A 24,401-nucleotide genomic window follows, 5' to 3' on the forward strand; every position below is an offset into this window, starting at 1 on the left:
TCCTTTCCCAGCTACGAGACCACCTCAAGTGAGGAGACCAGCGGGGAGGACAGCTCCTCGGAGGACTTGTCCAGCAGCGAGGCTGAGAAGAAATGTGATGGCCCGGAACACAAGCGGGGCAGGGATGCCCACCCCGGCTGCAAGGTGGGGCAAGGCATCTCCGAGGGCACCCACGGCACCGGCCAGCAGAGAGGGCCTGGGGAAGAACTCTCCCTCCCCAAGGCCGAGAGGTGAGTCAGAGGGTATGGATGGGGACACTGAAACCTCTGAGAAAGGACAAGGGCATTTATTTATTCTTTTATCAATCATTTGTTCCTTTGTTTACTCGTTCACCGATATCTATTGAGTTTCTAATCTATGCCGGGTACTGTGCACTGGTTGATCTAAAGGGACGTAACTCCTGCCTGCGGGAGATGCTATCATAGGCTGAGCCCTACGCATAAAGCTAGCATTGACCTAGCACTGACAGTGGGAAGGACTTTACATGTATTATCTTACATCGTTTTTAAACCAATTCTGCGAGGTAGAAATGTTTATAATCCCCACCTGACAGGTGTGGAAACAGAGGCTCAGGGAAGTTAAATGACCCAGCTCGCAGAGCCGGGGTTCCCACCAGGTCTTTTCTGATTCTTATCCACCCCTTTCTGCCTCTCCCACTGACGAGGCTGATGTACCTTTTAAAGTGATGGGAGGTCCTTTGGTATGATGTAAAGAGTTCTTTCCAGTTGGTTGGACTCAAACCCTACGTCTGCACAGCGTTGTGTTAGACAGGGTACTTAAACTGCGGTCGCCTCAGTTTCCTCACCTGTAAAGTGCGGATAACAGCGGCCTAATGTGTGTGCGATCTCAGGACTGGGTGAGGAAAAGCATGTGCGATGCCCGGCGTGGTGCCTCCACACAGTAGCCTCCCGGTGAACGGTGGAAATGAGCATAGTGAAAAGGCGGTGTGCTCGGCTCACGTCAGAGGAGTTCAGAAGCCGAGCTCATTACCAGGACACTGTTCACCCGTATTTCTAAGGAATGCCCCTTATCCTGGGCAGTTGCCCAGTGTGGGTGTTCGAGCTGCTGAGAATGGATGTCAAGGTAGAGACTAACCTTTTTTTTTTTTTATTAAATCAACATTGAGACTGATACATATATTTTTTTCTTTAGATATAAACCCTCCGAAGAATTTCTTAATGCATGCCGGGCATTGAGCCAACATCTGCCAGAAACAGGGACCACTACCGACCAGCTCTTGGTACTCTGATTTTTCATTGTCGTGCAGCGATTTCCATACTGTTTAAGTGCTTAGTTCCCACTGGGTGACTTTGGTCCCTTGCCGGAGGCAGCCGTGAGTGGGCGCAGGGGAGTCCCCGTCCTCTGGGTTGCTCTCTCATCTGCCCAGACTCTGCCCGTTGCCTATGGTGATGGATTATGCTGAGAAAGTGGAGCTGATGGATGTGCACAGGAAGGCAGCGTGGCACTCAGAGGCTTTTACCAAGGGTTATTAGGCATCGTACCCTGGATGTCTGTCATAAAATTATTTGTGGCTTAGGCTCAAAATTGCCTTGCAGTTTGAGCAAACTGTGCGGGGAGTGGAAGAGAGCCTGTGGAATAGCAACCGCGGGCTCCACTGCCTGGGGTGCTTCTGTGAGACACTGGGCCAGCCAGCTTGACACTCAGGGCCTCAGTTTCCCCACTAATAAAACAAGGGTGGTAGGCAGCACGTCTCCAGTTACCCTCAAGCCCTGGCATTTTATCTTGCAGTCCTTACTCTTTTTCTTGAAGTGTACTTATGGGCCAAGAGACCAAGAGCAAGAAACCGTATCTGTTTGCTCCTTAACACCTTTATGGCCCATGGAGATTTAAACATGTAACAAGTGACTTCGTCTTTTAATCAAGAGATACAAGTTGTGAGAGCAGCTGATAAGATCCTATGTGTGCGCGAGCAGTGTGGCTCATCCCACGCACCGAAAGGATGTGAGTTCGATTTCCGATCAGGGCACATGCCCAGGTTGCAGGCTCCATCCCTGGTAGGAGGCATGCAGGAAGCAGTGGATTGATGTTTCCCTTTCACATTGATGTTTCTCTCTCTCTTTCTTCCTTCCTCTCTCTAAAAATCAATCTATCTATCTATCTATCTATCTATCTATCTATCTAAAGACTCAATATATAACAGCTTGTCATCATCTTCAAAGCCAACTTTCTTCTCCTTTGCAGAAGAACTGTAGGAGTGAAAATGATCAATTCAGCCCAACCCATTCTTGTTACTCTATCTTAGCTGGTTTGGCAAATAAATGTTCCCAAATTGCTAAAGAACCAATAAGCAATGTGGATGTTGATTAAAACTCCTGTTACTGGCCCTGGCCGATTTGGCTCTGCAGTTAGAGCATCAGCCCACAGACCAAAGAGTCATGGGTTCGATTCCGGCTAAGGGCATGTACCTTGGTTGTGGTTCATCCCTGGCCCTAGTTGGAGTCCTGTGGGAGGCAACCAATGGGTCTGTCCCCCTCATGTCAATGTTTCTCTCTCTCTCTCTTCCTCCTTCCTTCCCTCTCATTCTATCTGAAGATAAATGGAAAAATATCCTTAGGTGAGGATTCAAAAATCCAAAAACAAAAAAACCTCCTGTTACTTATTCTTAAATGAATTACAGAACTAAGTTATTTCTTAGCTCTCCATTTAAAATCTATCACTGTGTTCCTTAATATTAGGATCTTTCTTCAGATTCTTGTAAAGATTCCATGGGTAAAGGAGATATTATATAAATAAGTGTTCCAGCCACAAAAGATTCTACTGTTTCTGCCTAGAAAAGTGATGAGAGAATATGCCTGGCACCATACCCATGTTAGGGTTGAGCACAAGGACCCCGCCACCCTACCTTAGAGAAAAATTAGGTCGTACAGGACCTCACTCTGTAGAGCCCATGGGAGGTTGGGGAGCTAGCTCCTTTCTGCACTCCCATTTTGTAGACAAGTAAGGTTCAAAAGGTTATGTGACTTCCAAGGTCACACAGCTGAGCCAGGACTTCCACCTGGGTTATGTGACTTCCAAGGTCACACAGCTGAGCCACGTTGGTTTAGTGACTACAAGCCCAGTGCTCTTTCCAGGATGAGTATGAAATCGTTTCTGAGACTCAAATTCCCATAGATAAGTAATCTGACCATGTTCCACTTTAAACACTGAGGTCATGTCACACACAGAGGTGATGCCATTTGCTCTGGAACTCTCCTCACTCGTGGTTCCAAGGAGATGAACCCTGTAGATAGTGGGTTCCTGCCATGGGTTGTGCAACTGTTTCCTCCGAAGGTCCTAGCAAAGCTTAAAAGCCACATGTAATTCAAGCACAGCTGCTTGGGTTGGTTTCCAGCGTACGTTGGTTGTGCTGTTTGCCTTAGCCTTCAGCGTGCATTTCTCCAATTAGTAAAACGATGTGACTTGCCACCTATGTCTATTGAAAACACGCAGACGTTCTGGTAGAGTCTGGGCTGAGGTCCATATAGCCTGGCTGTATGCACAAGAAAGAGAAAGCCTTGGATCTCCTGTGCAGACGGGAGATGGGACCTGAGCTTACAGTAGACTCAAACGGCCCCAGCGAAGCGCTTTGTTGCTAAATACTGTGCTGTGGTCCCAGCCCCTCTCCTCACACGGGGCAGCAGCACTGCCAGGTCCAAAGTGTCCCTGCTGCTGCATCCTCAAGCCCTGCTCCACGCCCTCCAGGAGGGATCACATGGAGAGGTGGAGGGAGCGAAGGAACAGAGATGGAAGCATCCAAAACCGACTTTTCCTAGTGGAAACTAGCACCCTAGCTGGAGCTCCGCAGGCCAGATAACCTTCTGGAACTGGAGTCTTTTGGTATTTCAGAGGCAGAGCTTGAACACCATCAGTCAGGAGTGGTTTCGTGTCTCTAGCCGGAAGTCGTCTAGTCCTGCTGTGGTGGCCGCCTACCTGCAGCCTCACTCCCCACACTTCCTCAAGCTGCTCGTCAACTTGGCTGACGGCAACGGGAACACGGCCCTTCACTACAGTGTGTCCCACTCCAATTTCTCCATCGTCAAGCTGCTGCTGGAGACAGGTCAGGAAGGGTTGCACCTTGCGGTGGGCTCCACTCTGAAGGGCAGTTCTTGTACTCACTTCCTTCCAGTAAGGGGATGCTTCCACTGTGAGTCCCTCCTGTATTCTAGGAACTGGGCTCGACCATTTAGCCTTTATCATATTATATATTCTTCACCACTCTCTTGCGATGTGGGTATTATTATTCTCATGCTGCAGTTGGTAAATGCTGACATCACACTTTGTATTCAGTCTGTCTAACTCCAGAGCTACACCACTTTGCCAACAAGAAAGGGCACACATTACCATCTTTATAGATACTCTTTTTTTTGGGGGGGGGGTATGTGCCCCTAATGGGAACCAAACCTGGGACTCTCTGGTCCACAGGCTGATGCTCCAACTGCTGAGCCAGGGCTTTTTATGGGTACTGTTAACAAAGGCCATGATGGGGGTAGGGGGGCTGGATGAAAGAGGTGAAGAGATTAAGCAAAACACAAAACTAATAGACAACAGTATGATGATTACCGAGGGAAGTGGGGGTGGGGCAGGTAGAAGAGGGTTAAGAGAAGATAAATGGGCCCTGGCCGGTTTGGCTCAGTGGTTGGAGTGTTGGCCTGCAGACCAGAGAGTCCCAGGTTCAGTTCCTGCTAGGCCCCAGCAGCTAGGGGCACGTACCAAAAAACAAAACAAAACAAACAAACAAAAAAACAATTGTGTCCTTGCCCTGGCCAGTTTGGCTCAGCGGTTAGAGCGTCGGCCTGCAGTCCGGAGAGACCCGGGTTCGGTTCCCGCTAAGGGCACATACTTCGGTTGCAGTTTGTCCCCGGCCCTGATTGGTTGTGCGGGTGGCAGCCACTCGATGTGTCCCTTCACGTCGATGTTTCTCTCTCTCTCTCCCTTCCTCTCTCTCATCCCACTCTATCTGTACAAAAAATGGAAAAATATCCTCGCCCTGGCCGGTTTGGCTCAGCGGTTAGAGCGTCCGCCTGCGGTCCGGAGAGACCCGGGTTCGGTTCCCGCTAAGGGCATGTACCTCGGTTGCAGTTTGTCCCCGGCCCTGGTTGGTCGTGCGGGTGGCAGCCACTCGATGTGGCCCTTTCACATCGATGTTTCCCTCTCTCTCTCTTCCTCTCTCTCCCTCCCACTCTGTCTGTACAAAAAATGGAAAAATGTCCTCGGATGAGGATAAAAAAAAAAAAAGAGAAGATAAATGGTGATGGAAAGAGACATGACTTGGGGTGGCGAACACACAACACAATGTCCAGATGATGTTAATAGAATTGTACCCTTTAAACCTAAATAATTTTCTTAACCAGTATAACCCCAATAAACTCAGTTTAAAGAAACAAAGGCCATGGCTCCATTTGACCAGTTTGACTCAGTTCAGTTCATTCATCCTTCATCAGATATGTGTGGACTACAGTGAGGTCCACCCTGGCTGCTACCGGATGGGAAGGTGAGGTGGTGAGAGCCCTCTGCTTTCCAGGGGCTCACAGCCTGCTCACCAAGTGGGGCAGGTGACGGCCACGAGAGGGAGGTAGAGGATGTGAGTTGGGGTCTCAGAAGAAGTGAGATTGTGTCGAGTTTGGGGAACAGCAAAGGTGCCCCGAGGCAGACGGAATTCCAGCAAGCAGAGAACTGTCCCAGGCCAGGAGGACGTTGTGAAAGTTGAGAAAGGAAAACCTGGTGCCCAGAGGCTCCCAGTTCAAAGAGGACACGAATTAAGGTTGGGAGGTAAGTTGGAACCACAGCACGGAGGACCTCGAGTGCCAGGCTGTCTGGAAGGCAGCAGGAAGTTAGTGTGGGGTTTGGGGGGGGCACTGAAAGTCCATTGGGTGGCAGGGTTGGGTTAGCGGAGGGAGCACGGGCAGGAGGTGAAGGCCAAGCGGGGAGCCATTGCAGAGGGAGTGAGGGGTTGCAGCGGGCAGAGGAGCAAAAACACCTCTGGGGAGTTGGCGAGCGACCAGCTGCGAGGGCAGGGGAGTGGGAGCCCTCCGATAGGTGCAGTTTGGATGGGTGAGAAGACAGACGCTGCCAGAGAACAAGTGTGGGGAAAGCAAAGAGGATAATTTATTCCGTTTGGGGCAGATTTTGAGTTTCCAGTGGGTTACCCAAGTGACATGTCCAGTCGGCTATTGAGAATCCCAGTTCCACAATTAATGGGCAACAGAGTTTGGGGTGGGGCCAGCTAGACTGTAGCCAGTGGCGTCCCTTTGGTGGAGAGGGATACAAATGCATCTTTTCAGGCTACGAAGCAGAAATTTCTTTTGAATTCTCATTTAATACTTCATCTTTAAAATATACCAGTTTTGCCGAGCTGGTGTGGCTCAGGGGATGGAGAGGTCCTGGTCCGATTGGGGTCAGGGCTCATGCCCGGGTTGTGGGCTCGATCCCCAGTAGGGGGTGTGCAGGAGGCGGCCAGTTGATGTTCTCTCTCACATGGATGTTTCTCCCTCTCCCTCTCGCTCTACAATAGCAATTTTATACATATTTGGGGACCATGTTGGGGAAGAAGCTCTGAGGTGTTCACTGCAATGTTTTCGTATTAGATGAGAAAGTTGTGCCTTAAGTTAGTAATACTCTGTATGTTACCTTGATAATGAGATTTGAGGGGGAAATTCCATATAAAAGTTTTTTGTTTTAAAAAAAAAATTCTTTTTCTTTAGTTATTTTTATAGAGAGAGGAAGGGAGAGGGAGAGAGAAATAGATACATCGATGAGAGAGAACATTGGCCGCCTCCTGCATGCCCCCCACTGGGGATCGGGCCCACAACCTGGGCATGTGTCCTGACTGGGAATCGAACCGGCGACTTCTTGGTGCAGGGGTCGACTGAGCCACACCAGCCAGGCCAGATAGAAGTTTTTATTCCAAATCAAATTTTGTAAACTTGGAAACAAACTTTTTGTCTCTATGAAAGTTAGTTACTTAACACATTGTGTTTATAAAATAACAAATTTCTTTTTTTAATAAAATACAAATAGGTCTTAATAAACACACACACACATATATATACACACACTAATTTTTCCATTGGTATGAAATGTGTATTCTTAATTGTTTTAACATAAAAAATTATGGAGTATTTGTTTTCTGTTTTTCTTCTTTCTTTAGAGAGAGAGGAAGGAGGGGGTGGGGGGGCATCAATTGGCTGCCTCCCAGGGACTGAGTCCACAACCTGGGTATATGCCCTGACTGGGAATCGAACTGGCGACCTTTTCGGTGCCTGGACCAATGCTCAACCAACTGAGCCACACCGGCCAGGGCTTCCCCTTGTTTTTCAAGTGAGATGGTTGTTCCTAGATTTCCCACGTTTATCCTGTGGCATTTTTCACGCCCGCTGGTACATTTCACAGCATATCACCAGGCCTTGGAAAGGACACACAAACAGCCATCGGCCTAAGAGTTACACACAGACACAGAGAGAGTGAAACTGAAAAGGCATAGCTGTGGGCAGTGTGTGGCCAGGTGAGTGATGGGCTCTAGAACCTATAGGCCTGCATCCTGTCCCACTTCACCTTCACTTTGGCAGTTTCTGTAGCGTCTCTGACCTTCAGTGTCCTCATCTGTAAAAAGGGAATAACATCTGTGCTCCACTTTCAGAGATCAAGTCATGGTCATCGGCCCACTTCGCCATCTCCGATTCTGCCGTGGCCTTTCCTTACTGGGTATCCTCAGAAAACCTGTGACAAAAAGTAGCCAGTTTTAAGGGCCGCTAAAAATATAAAACATTGATTCCACCCCTGGGAAAGGACTGCCGACTGCATTTCCGCCAGCAGCGGCCGGTCGAGCGGGCCGAGGCCATCTCGCTCTGGCCCTCGGGAGCTGCTGCAGCTCACTGCTTCTCTCGCAGGCGTCTGCAATGTGGACTATCAGAACAGGGCTGGCTACACCGCCGTGATGATCACTCCCTTGGCTTCTGCGGAGACCGACGAAGACATGGCCGTCGTCTGGAAGCTCTTAAGAGAAGGAAATGTGAACATCCAAGCTACCCAGGTAGGAGGTGTGAACCGATCTCTCATCTCATAACTACAGGAACCTCCCAGTTTTATCGGGCCAGTGGGGTGAGAAATTTCATGTAAATCCCTGTAAAGTTTTTAACCCAAGAAGCTGGATCTTCCAAATGGCATCTGTCCAAAGCCTGACCATTTGGTTTCCTCGAAAGCTCCTGAGACCCAGACAGGCTGGGACAGAGGTCAGGAAGCTCTTAATTTATGTCCCACTCTGAAATTGGACACGTTCCATCTGGATTGAGCTTCTCGAACCAAATGTTCCCACAGCTAGCACCTTCCGGAGGCATTTGCTAGTTGGATGAAGCCCCCGCGGGGACCCATCTTAACCACGAACTACAAAGCAATTCAAGGGGTTGGGATGTCTCTGTTCAGCTCCTGGGGTGTGGCCCTAACCCAGTCGGGCTTTGAGTTAGACAAGGCTCATATGGAACAATGGGAACTTACCAAAGGCGGCTTACCTGCCTTTGACCAATACCAGGACAAGCAGAGTGCCTTCAGCTCTCCTTCCCCCCCGGAGGGATCACAGGTGGTAGACTCCCAAGAACTGTGAAGAGCCTGATTTTACTTTACCTTAAAGCTAACGAGGTAGCATGCTACAGTATCATGGGTGCTGGCAGATGACACGAGACTCCTGTGCCAGAGACTAAGGACAGTGTACTGTAGCCGTAGTAGCAGCCACAGCATTGGTATCTACACCAATTCCCTGAAACCCAATTCCTCATTCCCTCAGGGCATCGGGGGGCGGGCAGATCCCTGTGCGCAGAGTAGGTTGTGTTAGGGAGAGGAAATCTGAGCTTAGAGAACCTGAATTTTTTTTTTAAGATTTTTTTTTTTAATTAAATTTTAGAGAGAGAGGGGGAGAAAGAGAAAGAAACATTGATGTGAGAGCAAAACTTTGATTGGCTGCCTCCTGCATGCGCCCTACTGGGTATTGAGCTCGTAACTCGGGCATGTGCCCTGAACGGGAATCAAACCAGCAACCTTTTGGTGCACAGGACTATACCCAACCAACCGGGCCATAGCCGCCAGGGCGGGAACCTCAATCTTTTTTAGTAGCCAGTCAGCATGTCTGTCCTCTGTTCTGAAGGAGACACTCTCTGTCTTCCAAAGAGGTTCACTGTACAAACATCCTTAAAAGGATTGTCTAAAACAAAAGGGCGGATAGTGCCTCACTCACAAGATGTACATAAATGCAAGAAACCCATGGAAAATTGTCTCCCAACAACATACTGAACTCCACCCCCTACAAGCTCCAAAGTGATTGCAGACAGTAGCCTAATCTGATGGCAAAGTCATTTTGCAGACTTCACCTCAGAGCAATCCTGTTGATGGCAAGAAACAGATGTGTAGATCCTGCTCTGGTTTTTAGAGTATTTTCACCCACCTACGGCTCCTACTGCATATGACTCAATTAAGCTGCTTTCATTTTAATGTGTTTTCCATAAACATATGAATTTGTTTTTCTAAATTGGCCTTCTCGCAAGAGGAAGTGCTTGTCTATGATCAAAAGCAGCACCATTTCTTTTTTCACAGAGGAGAACCTGATGGTCCAAGAGGGTAAGGGACTCAGCCCAGGTCCTCAAAGGAGGGATGGGAATTCGCAGCTGCAGCTCCTCCCATCAGCTCCCCCTGGGGCCTATGAGGAGAGGTGCAGGTACCAGGTTAAATGGGAGGGAGCTGGGAGCTGGGAGTCTCCTGTGATGAGCTACTTATTTCTCCTTGTACCTTCAGGGTCAGCGTAGCACCTGGCACATAGCAGTGCTCTGTAAATACATGATCATTAAATTAAGTTGTATTGAACTGGACCAGGTGGGCGGCGAGGAAGGGAGGGCCCTGAGTCAGGCAGAGGGGGCAGGCATGAGGACAATCTGCTCATGTCATCTGGCTTTATAATACCACTAGGAGAGAGGGGTCTGGATGGAAACCTCGTGATCTGGTTAGTTCAGTGAACAAGCATTACCTCGGGGTGGAGTATAAGCAAACCAAAAAGCAAACGGACTTCTCTGGAAAGATCAGTCTGGATTCCAGAGAAACGGAGAACCAGGACACCTAATAATACTCTGAGCATTTGTCATACATTATTTCTAACCCTCATCATGATAACAGTAGCTAACATTTACCGAGCGTTTGCCACGTGCTCGGGTCTCACAACAACCCCATGAGGCAGGTAATATTGTTAATCATTTCCATTTTACCAGACCATGAAAAGTCACTGAGAGGTTCGCTTGTCCAGATTCACGTAGGTAGTAAGTGGCAGAGGCAGGATTTTGTGGTTGCACCCCCCTTTCTTTCCTGAGCCCCAGCGCTCTGGGCGAGGCAGCACAATCCATCAGAGACGGCAGACTGGCCCTTTAATCAGTGAACAGACACATCAGCAAACATGTAAAACACTGCTCAGAGCCACGGGGGAGCTGAAAGAACAGAAAACAGAGTCCTTGCCTCGTTTTTTCAAACTTACAAAGCCTAGTGTTCAGTTAGAGGGACAAGCCTGACCTGCCTGGAACCCAGGAGAACCATGAGGGCAACTGTAATCAAGTCCTGTGAGAGGAATATGTATATATACACACACACACACACACACACACACACACACATAGGAAAATCTATGAGAAATGATAGTCCATTCATAATCAGAAAAATTACTACTTTACAATATTATATTTACAACCTTGGTCTAATTTGATTCCTACAAAATCCCTGTGAGGTACACAAGACAGATCATTATATTAATTTTTAAGAAAAGAGAAACCAGGCAGTGAGGTGGCCGGGTCACACACTAAACAGCAGAACCAGAGCCATGCTCACCAATGATCACAGGGATGTAAAAAATTGTTTGTCGGTATGGGTCAGAAATGACCACAGGGCCATGTGGCGTCTTCTTGAGATAAGAGGGTTTTGTCATTATGCTGAAAATGCCAGAGGCATTCAGAGCAGACCAAGTCTTCCTAGAGGAAGTCAGGCTGGGACACGCAGTAAGAAGTCATGGTGCTGAAGCATCCAGCCCTTCATTTATTCCATCATTTGACATGTATCAGCACATACCAGGTGGTAGGCACTGGGGAGACAGAGATGAAAAAGACAGAACCTGCCAGCAAGAATTTCCGTCCATGAGAATTTCTGGCCAGGTAGCTCAGTTGGTCCCATCTCTGGTCAGGGCGACCAATGAACACATAAATAAGTGGAACACCAGCCCTGGCCGGTTTGGCTCAGCGGTTAGAGCATCGGCCTGTGGTCCAGAGAGACCCGGGTTCGGTTCCCGCTAAGGGCACGTACCTCGGTTGCAGTTTGTCCCTGGCCCTGGTTGGGTCGCACGGGTGGCAGCCACTTGATGTGTCCCTTTCACATCGATGTTTCTCTCTCTCTCTTTCTCCCTCCCACTCTATCTGAACAAAAAATGGAAAAATGTCCTCGGGTGAGGATAAAAAAAAAATAATAAGTAGAACAACAAATAAATACCTCTCTTTTTCTTTTTTATTTCCCCCCTTCCTCTCTCTCTCTGGAAATCAATACATAAAATTTTAAAAAGTTTCCGTCCAGGAGAAAGAGAGTAGCCGGTTGTAATGCCCAGTGGTAAGCGCTGTGTGATGAATCCCATGCCTGCGAGTTGGTAGAGGGCTTCAGAGAGGACGTGGTATTTGACTCGTGTCTTAGAAGACGAGTAGAAGTCTTCCAGGCGGAGAACGGTGTGTCCCATACCAAGGGCAGCAGAGAATTTAGGCCATTGATCATTTTACGGAGAAGTTGTCCCTGAGCACAGCCAGGCAGGAGAGGAGTCCTTCCCTGTAGGCGGCAGCCTCACCCACCCCTGGGCTCTGTGTGCAGGGAGGCCAGACTGCGCTGATGCTGGGAGTCAGCCACGACAGGGGGGACATGGTCCAAGCGCTACTGAGCTGCCAGGCAGATGTCAACCTGCAAGACCACGACGGATCGTCGGCCCTCATGCTGGCCTGTCACCATGGCAACGCCGACATGGTGCGGCTGCTCCTGGCACACCCAGCCTGCGACAGCAGCCTGACAGACAAGGTGAGCCTCATGGGCCTTAACAAATAGGTGTTTTCCTTCCTGAAGTCTTGCCAGCCGGCAGAACTTAAGGAACCATATGGCAATAGCAACCTCAGAACTGACCTGTTGTGGGATTTCAAGGAGATGATCCATGGTAAATGCTGGGAGCCTTGGATTTGGGAAACCCCAAACTCTAACCTTTCACACCGTCATGGGTAGTTCAGACATGGCCAAGTAAGAGGTGCTATCCTTGGGAAGTCTCTTCCCCTCCCCAGGCCTTTATTCCTTTTGAATGGTGGATGTTAAGAAAGTATAGAGAAGTGTGTTTAAATCATTAAATTAAATTAAGTGCCAACATTAAGGAAACTAAAGTCAGACCTGGGCTTGACTCCCTGCTTCAATGCTCAGCAACTTGTGACTTTGTGATAACCACGTAAACTCTCTAGGCCTCTGTTTCCTTATCAGTTAAAACGGGATTACAGACCTGACTGGTTTTCGCCCACCCATCGAAGGGTCCTCGACCCCACCCACGGCCCAGCCACTTGCTGCCTGCTCCAGTCAGGGTCAATCTGGGATTCACACCCGTGGTTCCCGAGGGTGACTTGGGGGAGAATTTCAGTGGCAGGTGGGGACTGCTGACTGGGGCCCTACCAAGCACCAAGCCCCGTGCCGGAGCTTTACATCGAAGGGCAGAGTCCAGCCCTGATCTGTGATCACCACATCGGCTCAATGTTCCCCTTCCCTGCGGGGTTTGGATGCAGGGATTATTTGGGAATTCCCTTGGAAACCTGAGAGAATGAATGTCCTGATTGGTTTCTCTCACCCCACCACCAGTTAATGGTCCATGTAAATGCAGAACCCCCAGAACAGCCAGCAAGGCGTGTTCCCCGGGTTTAGAAGGTAATTCAAGAAAGTGGCCATGCCCTGGCCGGTTTGGCTCGGTGGTTAGAGCGTCGGCCTGCGGTCCGGAGAGACCCGGGTTCGGTTCCCGCTAAGGGCACGTACCTCGGTTGCAGTTTGTCCCCGGCCCTGGTTGGTTGTGCGGGTGGCGACCACTCGATGTGTCCCTTTCGCATCGATGTTTCTCTCTCTCTCTGTTCCTCTCTCTCCCTTCCACTCTACCTGAACAAAGAATGGAAAAATGTCCTCGGGTGAGGATGATAAAAAAAAAAAAAAAAAAGAAAGCGGCCACTAAGCCTCTTGGGGACGGCAAGAGAGAGGAGGACAGGGAGGGGGTGCGAGGACTGAGCGCAGGCCCCAGAGGCTCAGCCTGGGAAGGGCTTTGTTGGCAGCTCCTCTGAAACACCCATCGAGTTGAAAGCCTCCTGCAGTGGAGACTGCCTTGCCCGTCTGTGCCTGATACATAGTGAATTCTTGTCATTTTGAAAGGTAACCCCAGCACCACAGACACACACACGCACATGCACACGCACACACGCACACAGGCCAGCTTCCCAAGCCCGTGTCTCCAGGCATGCAGTGTTGCAGAGCAGGGCTCCCCACACCCAGCCCCCTCTGGAGCGCCACGTGGGCTTGTTCCCAGGGGTCTGCTACCGACACTTGAGAGACACACTGTCACCAGGTGGTCTCTCAGCCACACTTTCTGAGCCGCCTGGGATCCTCCACGCTCCATCCACAGATGCAGGCTGTCGTCTCCAGATGAGGCCTGTCCAAAGGCCCTTTGGGACCAGCCCAGTGGCTGTTTTTCATAATAACAATAATCACACTCTCTCGGTGGTTATGAAGAGCCCCAGGGAGGACAGAGACCAGCAATGATGTCCAGATTGCAGGGGACAAGCTTAAATAAACCTGGGCCCTTGTCTTGTGGGGCTTTTACAAGACTCCTCAGCTTTGAATCTTTGCTTTGTTCCTGACTCGTGCAATCTGAAAAACTGCATTAGGATTTCAGTTGCTCAGGATCTTCGGCCCGTCGGAATGAACACAGTGGCCTCTCTTACCACCCAGCGCTCCCTCTCTCACCAGTGTGCACCGAGAGCCCCCCAAAGGGCAGGCGCGGGGCCAGGCCCTGGGACCATCATGCTGGGCCACAGGAACAAGCCAGATCCAGGACCAGACCTCAGGAGACTGAGGTTTATCAAATAGCCCCCAAAATGCCACTTTAAAATGGTGGCAAAAGAGAGCTACAAGGAGTCATGAGGGCTTTGCAGGGAACCTCATATGTTTTGTGAAGGCCCGTGTGACACCCACGGAGTCCCCCTGTCCTCTGCACACACACACAGCATTGTCCTCTCCTCTGAGTTCACGCTTCCCCTTCTGGCTCCTTTGGCCTTTTGCCGGGCTTTATAGTTGTTTACGTGCGTGGAGCCCTGGTGACAGCTGGACTGCATCCTGGTGCCCAGAGAAAAGGCTGAAGAGGTTGAAGCTGAGTGTGAACACTTCCCACCTGCTTCTGTGGACTTCTGACATTTTAGGGATAACCACCCCCATTTACAGTGGAGTGGAAAACAATCGAGTGGTGTCTTTCCTGGGTGCCCCTCCTTTGTGTCAATCTCCTTAATATTTATGCAACAAAAATGTAAAACTATTCACACTGGTGGTGCTAAATAAGGATCATAGGTAGCCCCAGGCTTTGCCTGCAAATGAGTTACCAAAATAGTGGTTTTCAAAGATATCTGGGTCTGCCCTGGCCGGTTTGGTTCAGCGGTTAGAGCGTTGGCCTGCGGTCCCGAGAGACCAGGGTTTGGTTCCCGCTTAGGGCATGTGCCTCGGTTGCAGTTTGTCCCCGGCCCTGGTTGGGTTGTGTGGGTGGCAACCACTCGATGTGTCCCTTTCACATCGATGTTTCTCTCTCTCTCTCTCCCTCCCACTCTATCTGAACAACAACAAAAAAATATCAAAGATATCTGGGTATCAGAATTCTGGAGACATAACTGAGCCCATTCGTGAGGCTGCCCTGGGAGACGTGTCCTCTGGGTCACGTGGGCCTCTCCGTGGTCCCTCTGGCTGGCGCTGCCGCGAGAGCCTCTGAATGCGGCTTCAGACCGCGGCCGGGCAGCTTCCCGCCTCCCGAAACTGTGGAAGCAGCGCCAGCCTGTCGTGCGTCAGGTGAATGTGTATTTCCTTCCACGCTGTGAGCCCATTTCTAAGACCTGGTCCTTGGGCAATAATTAGAAATGAGGAAATGCTTTCAGCACTAAATTTATGATGATGAAGACTTGAAAACCACCTAAGTCTCCAGCAGAAGGAAAATAGTTCCCTAAATTATGGAATGTTATGTAGCCAGTAAGAAAAGTGGTATGTTCTGACGACGGTGTAAGAATGGGGGAAAATCATATAGCTTATCAATGATAAGTTCAAAATGCAAGCAGATTTGTTTATTTATTTTAAATCCTCACCCAAGGATACTTTTTTATTTATCTTCAGATAGAGTGGGAGGGAGGAGAGAGAGAAACATCAATGTGAGACAGACACATTGACTGGCTGCCTCCCGTACACCTGGACCAAGGCCAAGAACAAACTGAAACTGAAGTATGTGCCCTTGGCTGGAATCGAACCCACAACTCTGGTCCACGGGCTGATGCTCTAATGGCTGAGACAAACCGGCCAGGGCTCCATGCAGATTTAAAATTGATACATGCTAGCATTCCTCTATTTAAAAACCAGTAACAAATTTGGATAGAAGCCTGGAGGGAGACATTCCAAAATGCTAACTTTCACTTAGGTCTGTGTAATGGAATAATGGAAGAGTTATTTTCTTGTCTTTTCTGTTTTCCAAATTTTTTTAAAAAGTATATTAAAAACCAACTGACACTGTATTCCCATCGACATGAATTTCCCAGGAGTGATGTTGTTTCTTTGGAAGGGGCCCATTTCTCATGATTCTCATGCCATTTGAATCTCCTCCTCTCTTAGGGTGTCTGGATGCTTGGAATAGAATTTATGCCCCGGGCACACCCTCTACTCCCAACTCACCCTTCCTTTCTGGGGCGCGAGGCAAACAGGATAACATTTGCTTCTCCTTTTCTTTCTCCCCTGTAGGCTGGCCAAACAGCTTTGTCCATCGTTCTGAAGCCGCCCGCCCATGTGGAAATTGCCGAGCTTCTGCAGGCCCACGCAGAACAGGGCAGATCCCTGGGGCCATAGGGGCTGTGGACGAACTGGCAGCCGGAACAAAAGGCTCCTTCTCTGGACTCCTCCCTCGCCCTTGGAGGGGGCACAGGGCGCAGCCAGAGTGCCGCCCCTCGAGAGAAGAAGCTATGTCAAATATGCACATACATTCCTGTTGTATCATTCTGCTCATTAGGACGCTTTGTAGTCTTGCCTTAGGCTAAGCCCCCAACTCAGGCTGCAGAGCAGGGTGCAAGGTGCCGCGCACTGGTGTCTACTGTCCCAGCCGTCTCCAGCTTGGAATTCCTCGTGACTCTACCCTTTGTGGCACCGCTTAGTGAGCCGGCGGGCAGGAGCACATTAGCAAAACAATATTTTTTACATGGAATTTTAAAGGGCACCATCTTTTTCTTCTTCTTCTTTTAAATCCATTATATATGAATATGTCCCCTTGAATATGCATGTCTAGAGAGGCCAGGGAGATTTAAGCAGTCATCTTGGCAATTGTTCTCTAGAAGGCCCTAGAAGACCCGAGGAGAGTCACCACGCAGGCAGGTGAAACTCAGCAGACTCCACCTGGGGCCTTTGCTCAGTCGGGGCGGACAGAGAAATCGGAAAGTCAGGCAAGGTAGAAAGAAGCACACGGGCGGCAGTGCCAGACGCATGGTTTTGACCATTTGTGAGTCATTCCGTTGCTCCAAGGAAATTGGAATTAATCAGGAAATCCGGTCCAGTGAAGCACACCACATGGATCGAGGCAGAGTCATTTACGTCAATACTTCTGAAAGAAACCAGTGAATCGGACTGAGGATCCTCCTGGGGATGGGTTATTGTCATCCAGAAGCCACCACACTTCCTCCACAGCTGTACCCAGGGCCTTATGGCAATCCCAGCTCCTTTCCCTCATAGCCCCGATGAGTCAACTATGAGCCCCAGGCGGCTCAGAGGTTTCTGAGGTCCCAGACTGCAGAACCTTCGGCCTGGGCTGCACCAGAACTGCGGCAGCCAGGCAGAGCAGGGCCCACCCTGGGCTGACATCTCTCCGCACTGGACAGTTCTTTCTCAAACTTCCATAATCCCAGGGCCCATATGCAGTAACTCACACAGGGTTATCTACAAATGTGTTCTTTCTTAGTCTCTGTGCACAAAATCACCTTATATTAAAAAGAAAGACATCAGAGTTCGGTGAATCTAACATTGGAGACACAAAAGCTTGAGTTCTCCTTTTGACTGAGATGCCAACTTGCTTGGTGCTCTGTGGGTGAGTTACCAAACCTCCTTGAATCCCAGTTCCATTGTCTTTTAAAATGAAAAGTATACAACCTACCTCCTGGGGTGGGTGGGTGGGGGGGGGGAAGGAGGTGCAAGGCACAGCTGATGGAAGTTCTGGAATTTGATTTTAACCCATAAAGACTGCATACAGAAAGTTCTTCACTGGGATTCATAAGAGAGGCTCAAAGTCCCAGAGCAGAACACTGGTGTGTGATGATATGCTCAGAGGTGGGGAGAATGAAGCCAATAATAAGCTTAAAATGATTTATTTTGACCTCAAAGCACATTTAAAGAGCAAAACCCGAAATATTAATAAATATCCTACTCCAGTGCTCCTCAAACTCTAATGTGTACAGATCACCTGGAGATCTTGTTAGGCTGTGGTAGGTCTGGGGAAGGGAGGAGGCCCGAGATTCTGCATTTCTAACCAGTTCCCAGGGGTGCCAACGCTGCTGGGCCACACCACACTTGGAGGAGCAAGGTTCTGGCCTTGGACTGTTTGTATATTAAAATGCTGCCCCTCAGTCTTTCGTCTCAGAGTTCCTTGGCATCTCTCTGCTCTTGGCTCTTGGGAATTTGCAATGTGAGTCTTAGTGTGCTGTTGTGATTCTGCCATCAGCAGTAGGGGATCCGTGTCCTATGTGCCAATTTAGGGTGTATTTCTGCATCTCTCATTAGGGTGGCAACTTTGATTTGGACACATAAAAAATAAAAAAAGTCTCATTTGGGTTCAGCTATTAAAAACAGCTTATGTAGCCCTGGCCAGTTTGGCTCAGTGGTTGGAGCATCAGCCTGCCCAGAGAGTCCCAGGTTTGGTTTCCACTGGGGATACATACCAAATAAATAAATAAATAAATAAATACAGCTTATGTATCAGAGAAGGCAAACTGTTTTTTCTGGAGTCTGAAACCACTGAGTCATTATCAAAAAGACTTCATCATCTCTCTCTACAAGATGGCCACACTGGCAGGATGCCTGAGTGTTCCTCCACCCACTGCAGCCCCGGCTCCTGCCCCGGCCCCAGCTCCTGCCTCAGCACCAGACCCGGCCCCGGACTCGGCCCCAGACCCGGCCCCAGCCTCAGCTCCAGCGCCAGCCCCCTCCCCAGACCCCGTGGCAGCAGCAGCTGTGACACGGCTCCAGGCCAGATCCCGGCCTCTGTGCCATACCCCAGCACAGACTTCGGAGCAGTCGCTGGCTGGTCCCGCTCAGTCAGGCCCCCTCCCCTGCGGCCACGTGGTCCGGCTGTGCCTGGTCAATTTGGCCTCCGTCATGGACAGCTACGAGCGACACAACCTCCGTGCTGTCCGAGTTATAGGGACTCTGCTGGGAACCACTGACAAACACTTGGTGGAAGTCACCAATTGCTTTTCAGTACCACACAATGAGAGACGATGAAGTGGTTGTTGACATGGAATTTGCTAAGAACGTGTATGGATTGCACAAGAAAGTCCCTCCACATGAGCTCATCCTGGGCTGGTACCGCTACAGGCCATGACATCACAGAGCACTGTGCTGATCCGCAGCTGGGAAGCCCCCACGCCCCCAGCGCACCCACCTCACTGTGGACCGGAGCCTCCAGAACAGCGGGCCGTGAGCATCAGGGCCTGTGTCAGCACCCTCATGGGCATCCCCGGGAGGACCATGGGGTGATGTTCACACCTCTCACAGTGAGGTGTGTGTATTATGACACTGAACGCATCGGAGCTGACCTGATCATGAAGGCCTGTTTTAGTTCCAGCCGGGTGATTGGACTCTGAAGAGACCTGCAGCAGGTAGCAGCGCCCTCGGCTGGCTTCCAGGACGCCCTCAGCAGTGTTGGGGTACGTGGAAGATGTACTGTCTGCAAAGCTGTCTGCTGACACTACTGTGGGCCGCTGCTTTATGAGTCTGGTTAACCAGGGACCCAAGATAGTTCCTGAGGACTTTGAGACCGTGCTCGACGGCAACATCAATGACCTGCTAATGGTGACCTACCTGCCGACGGTGACCTACCTGCCAATCTCACAGTCACAGCTGCCGTCAGCGAGGAACTTGTAAACCTGCGCGTGGGCCCCAGCAGAACTCCTTCCACTGGCCCCAGCGCTAGGACTCAGAAATGGCTTCTTGTGGTTCGAGTCACACTGAGTGAGTCAACTACTTATTACTCTAAATAAACAGAGCCTATCTTTTGTAAGTGAAAAAAAAAAAAGACTTTATCCATCCTTTCTGAGATTTTGAACATTTTTTGAATCTTTTTTTTTTTTATCCTCACCTGAGGACTTTTTTTTTTTTTTTGCATTTATCTTCAGATAGAGTGGGAGGGGGAGGGAGAAAGAGAGAGAGAGAAACATTGATGTGAAAGAGACATATTGAGTGGTTGCCACCCACACATCCCCAACTGGGGCTGGGGACAAACTCTTGCCCTTAGCAGGAACTGAACCCGGGTCTCTCTGATCTGCAGGCCGACACTCTAACTGCTGAGCCAAACCAGCCAGGGCTGATTTTTTTAATCTTGAATTTGGAACGTGAACCCAGGATCTCATCCCTTACAGCCACCCCATTCTGTTGGAATGTCTGAGCCCAGACACAGTGAGATGAACAAGCCTAGCCTGCCTCTCCTGGCTCTAGAATTCATCCAACAAGTACCTGTTAAAAGCAGCCAGGTGCCTGACACTTCCCAGCACTGTCTTTTAGAAAGCAGCTTAGGCCTCCTCTACAAAAAAGAGTGTCTAAGGAAGGTCGCCGTGATCCCAAACCCGGGCTCTCCAGGACCATAAGCCAAGGCTCCACTGATTAACACATTTCTCAAGTACCTGAAGCACAGCCTCCAAGCAAAATACTTCAGACTTACTGGGGATAGGTATTGATCAGGCCTAGGAGAGACTCACAGGTCTTTTAGCCCCCGCACTGCCTTCATGGAGTGTACAATCTGCTTTTGGAAGACAGGACTTATGTGCCAATAGTAAGGAATAAGATCAGGCTCCACAGTTTATTCCACAAGTATTTCTGAAGTGCCCACAGTGTGCAGGCCCTAGACTTGCATGGTAGTTACCATAGTGATATCATTCAGACTGTCACCACATCATCTACGTGGGAAAACAGAATGGTGAGAAGGAAGCCCAAAATACTACAGGGGAGTCAATATCAGGCACAAGAGCTAATCTGAGGAAGTCAAGGGAGGCTTCCTGGAAGAGAAATTATCTGAACTGAAAACAAAGATTAGTGGATGTCATCCAGAAGAGGAAGAGGAAGAAGTGAGGTGATATGAGAGTGTGCCAGGCAGAGAAACCAGTGCTGCCAAGGATGGATGATGGGACAGCAGACATCAGGGGCCTTCAGTCAGTTTAATAGAACTGTCACAGAGCCCAGCCAGTGTGGCTCAGTGGATTGAGAATCGTCCCATAGACTGAGAGGTCCCTGTTTGATTCCCCATCAGGGCACATGCCGGGGATGTAGGCTCAATCCCCAGTAGGGGGCATGCAGGAGGCAGCTGATAGATGTTTCTCTCTCACATCAATGTTTCTATCTCTCTCTCTCAATTCCTCTCTCTCTAAAAAATCAATAAAGAAAAAAAAGAAAAAGAAATATCATAAAGAGTTTGAGTGAGATGCTGAGATAAAAGGGTAGATTTGGAAGAGATGAGACTGATAAAACATGAGGACCAGATCATAAAGTGCCCTAAAGTTATGGTAAAGTTTTGTTCTAAAGGGGATGAAAAGCTATTGAAAACCAGATGTATGACAAAGAAATTTATTCATCTATCCCTCATTTAACACAGATTTATGAGGTACCCTCTCCCTTCTAAGTACTGTGTTTGGGGCTGGGGACATATGATAGACAAGGTAGACACAGAACTTACAGTTTAGCAGGGAAGGAAGACAAGCATCCCGGAACAATATGATGCATGTTGAGACTGGGAAAGGACAAGGTGCATGGGGATATATGGGACCTCAGCCTGAGGGTGGGGAGGGGCCCATGAGGGCTTCCCAAGGAACATTTAAGCGATCTGAAGGATGAATAGACATTGGCCAGGCAGAGAGGAGCCGCAGAAGCAGCATGCATCAAACCTCTGGACAAGACAGAACACTGATTTGGCCATTGACAGAACCTCAGTGTTCGGAATAGATATACATATATACATATATGAGGAAAGAAATGTTGCAAGATGAGGCCAGAGAGAAAGCCACTGTACCAAGTTTGGATTTGAAGAAAATAGGAACACAAGAAGCAACCCTCAGATTTACATTTTAGAAAGAGTACTCCTTTGTGGGGAGCGGGGAGGGGTGACATTTATTCAACAAACATCTGTGGACTGTCTGCTCTGGGTCCTGGACTCTGGAGTTCCTGTTTCGGTGGAAGAGACAGGTGCAGGCTGACGACTGTGAACAGGGTGGGCAATGGGTGTCTGGAGAGGGCGGTGGAGACGCGCTGGGACAGAGGGAGTCAGGGGAACCGCACAGACCGGAGGTGCAGGAGGGACTTTGCCAGGGCATTCCAGACTGAACAGCAGGTATAAAGGTGCGAAGTGTGAAAGCCCATGGCTGGTGAGCAGCGGAGAGCATTTCGGAATGACTTCGCTCGGCGGCTGCCGGCTGCACTCGGCCTGGGCGGCGCGGGCCAGGCGGGCACCCCGGGGCGGCGGCGAAGGAGGAGGAGGGAGGCTGCGGCCGCGGGACCGCTGGGCCTCGGCCACCCGCCCCTCCGCCCCCTCGCAGCCTTTCTTTCGCCCTCTTCCCTCGCACTCCCGCCGGCGCCTGGGCTCTGGCCGCCGAGACGGCGTAGCCCCCGGCCACCCCGGGAAGCCGCCGCCACTTGTCTCCTGTCTCCCAGCTGCGCCCGCCCCTGGAGGACGGTCCCCCAGGGCTCGGCGCCTCCGCGCCTCCCGGCTGCTGGGGACGCCTAGTGGCCCCGGGCAGGAGCTGCTGTGACGGTGCATGATGATGCCAACGAGAAGTGGGTACAGCAGAGTTCGTGTATCACCACACAGGCAACACCACAGTCAGAGCGGTGTGAGGAAGATTGAGGACCATCAGGTGGTGCTAAATTGTAGCATTCCTAAAGGTTAAAGTGCAAGCAAGCTGCACAGACCTTCCACCGGTGGTGAGATGCTAGACAGGTGCATGGTCTCAACGTGGGCAGCAAAGAGGACGCCAGAGTCTTTGCAAGGGCCACGATGCATGACTTAGAAGTGTTGGAGTCTCAGGAAACAGGGCCGACATTGCCTGGACAAAGTTTACAACTGCCTGCCCAAGTTCCAAGCGGCCCATCACAAGAAGAATTGGCAATTCAAAGAGGGCAACTTTGAGAACAGCTGCGACATGCCCTGGCATGCCCTGGCCGGTTTGGCTCAGCAGTTAGAGCGTCGACCTGCGGTCCAGAGAGACCCAGGTTCGGTTCCCGCTAAGGGCACGTACCTCGGTTGGTTTGTCCCCGGCCCTGGTTGGGTTGTGTGGGTGGCAGCCACTCGATGTGAAAGGGTCACATCGATGTTTCTCTCTGTTTCCCTCTCTCTCCCTCCCTCCCACTCTATCTGAACAAAAAAATGGAAATGGGTGAGGATAAAAATAAAAAATAAAAAAAAGAACAGCTGCGACAGAAGGAGCTGGAGCGGGAGAGGCTGAAGAGAGAAGGGTGGAGAGGGAGAGATGGAGAGGGAGAGGTCAGAAAGGGAATGGCTGGAGCGGGAGCGCCTAGAACAGAACCGCTGGAGAGAGACAAGAACCGGAACCGGAGCGGGGGCGGCAGGACCGGCAGCGGGAGAGACGACAGCCGGAGAGACTGCAGACCGGACCGCGAAAGACCGAGAGCGAGACTATCCAACCCTGCTGCCCCGCCTCTGCGGACTCCTCTAAACTCGGTGCTGGGAGACTCCTCTGCTTCTGAGCCAGGCTTGCAGGCAGCCTCTCAGCCGCCCAGACTCCAGTGCCACCGGGCATTGTCTTGGGACCACCTGCACCTCCACCCCCTCCTCCACTGCTTCAGGGGCACTTCTTCCTCCTTCAAAACCCCCTCCTCTTCCTCCACTTCCCTCCTCAGGGCCTCCCCCTCCCCCTCCTCCACGCCCTCTTCCTAACCAGGTGACCCCCCTCCCCTGCATCCCCTCCCTGCATCTGGATTTTTTGTGGGATCCATGTCCGAAGACAATCACCCCTTGACTGGACTGGCAGCTGCAGTTTCTGGAAAAAAACTTAGGAAAGTGTCACGGATGGAGGTTGCCTCTTTCCCAAGCGGGGGCAATACCACTGGTGTGAATTCGGCCTCCTCTGAAAGATACTGGGTTGTGGAAATGGAGCCCTTCCTTTGGGGGGTAGTGGTTTCATGGGAGAAATGAGTGCCCTGCTGGCCAGCAGGAGAATTGCCGAGGGGTCAACAATAGAAACAGAACAAAGAGGACAAAAATGAAGATTCAGAGCCTGTAACTTCTAAGGTCTCTTCAACAAGTACACCTGAACCAACAAGAAAACCTTGGGAAAGAACAAATACAATGAATGGCAGCAAGTCACCCGTTATATGCAGACCATAATCTGCACCCTCCTCTCAGCCCAGTGCCAGTGGAGTCCAGACAGAGGGACTGGACTACGACAGATTGAAGCAGGACATTTTAGATGAAATGAGAAAAGAATTAACAAAGTGAAAAGAAGAGCTCATTGATGCAATCAGGCAGAAACTGAGCAAGTCAAATACTGCATAAAGAAACAAACTAAGGAGAGATAGGGCTTTAATCTGGAGAAAGAAAAACACACCTACAAAATGATTTGTTTAGGTGGCATGAGGAAGTGACTGAAGAGTAGATTAAGAGAAAGGTCAGTAGATACACTTGTAGATTAAAATTAAGAATTTGGATTTAAACCTATAACTTGAGGGGGAATCAGAGATCTCTGAGACTCTGAAGCTCTCTTTAGAAAAATGTACATAAATCTGAAAAATTTGCATGTAATTTCAGGAATTCAGAAATCTGCCGTTGAAATCTCACTGCTGTGGACAGTAGGGAGCCATGGAAGAATTCCTAAACAATAGAGCCGATTAGATTT

General features: G+C 50.0%; 1 protein-coding gene and 2 pseudogenes across 1 annotated transcript in view; all 3 read left to right on the forward strand.

Moving 5' to 3' along the window:
• KANK4 (KN motif and ankyrin repeat domains 4) overlaps positions 1-16,152 on the forward strand; it is a 28,945-nt gene extending 12,793 nt beyond the window's left edge. Inside the window, exons 4-9 of the mRNA XM_036256938.1 lie at positions 12-230; positions 1,153-1,240; positions 3,847-4,057; positions 7,887-8,029; positions 11,869-12,069; positions 16,048-16,152. Coding sequence (XP_036112831.1) covers positions 12-230; positions 1,153-1,240; positions 3,847-4,057; positions 7,887-8,029; positions 11,869-12,069; positions 16,048-16,152 — 967 coding nt within the window. The remainder of the gene's footprint in view (positions 1-11; positions 231-1,152; positions 1,241-3,846; positions 4,058-7,886; positions 8,030-11,868; positions 12,070-16,047) is intronic.
• A 2,190-nt stretch (positions 16,153-18,342) lies between these two features.
• Positions 18,343-19,428, forward strand: LOC118626760 (annotated as a pseudogene).
• Positions 19,429-21,938: 2,510 nt separating this feature from the next.
• On the forward strand, positions 21,939-24,061 carry LOC118626761 (annotated as a pseudogene).
• Positions 24,062-24,401: the final 340 nt, after the last annotated feature.

This window comes from Molossus molossus, unplaced genomic scaffold (genome assembly GCF_014108415.1).
Source record: "Molossus molossus isolate mMolMol1 unplaced genomic scaffold, mMolMol1.p scaffold_m16_p_12, whole genome shotgun sequence".
Classification (NCBI taxonomy): domain Eukaryota; kingdom Metazoa; phylum Chordata; class Mammalia; order Chiroptera; family Molossidae; genus Molossus; species Molossus molossus.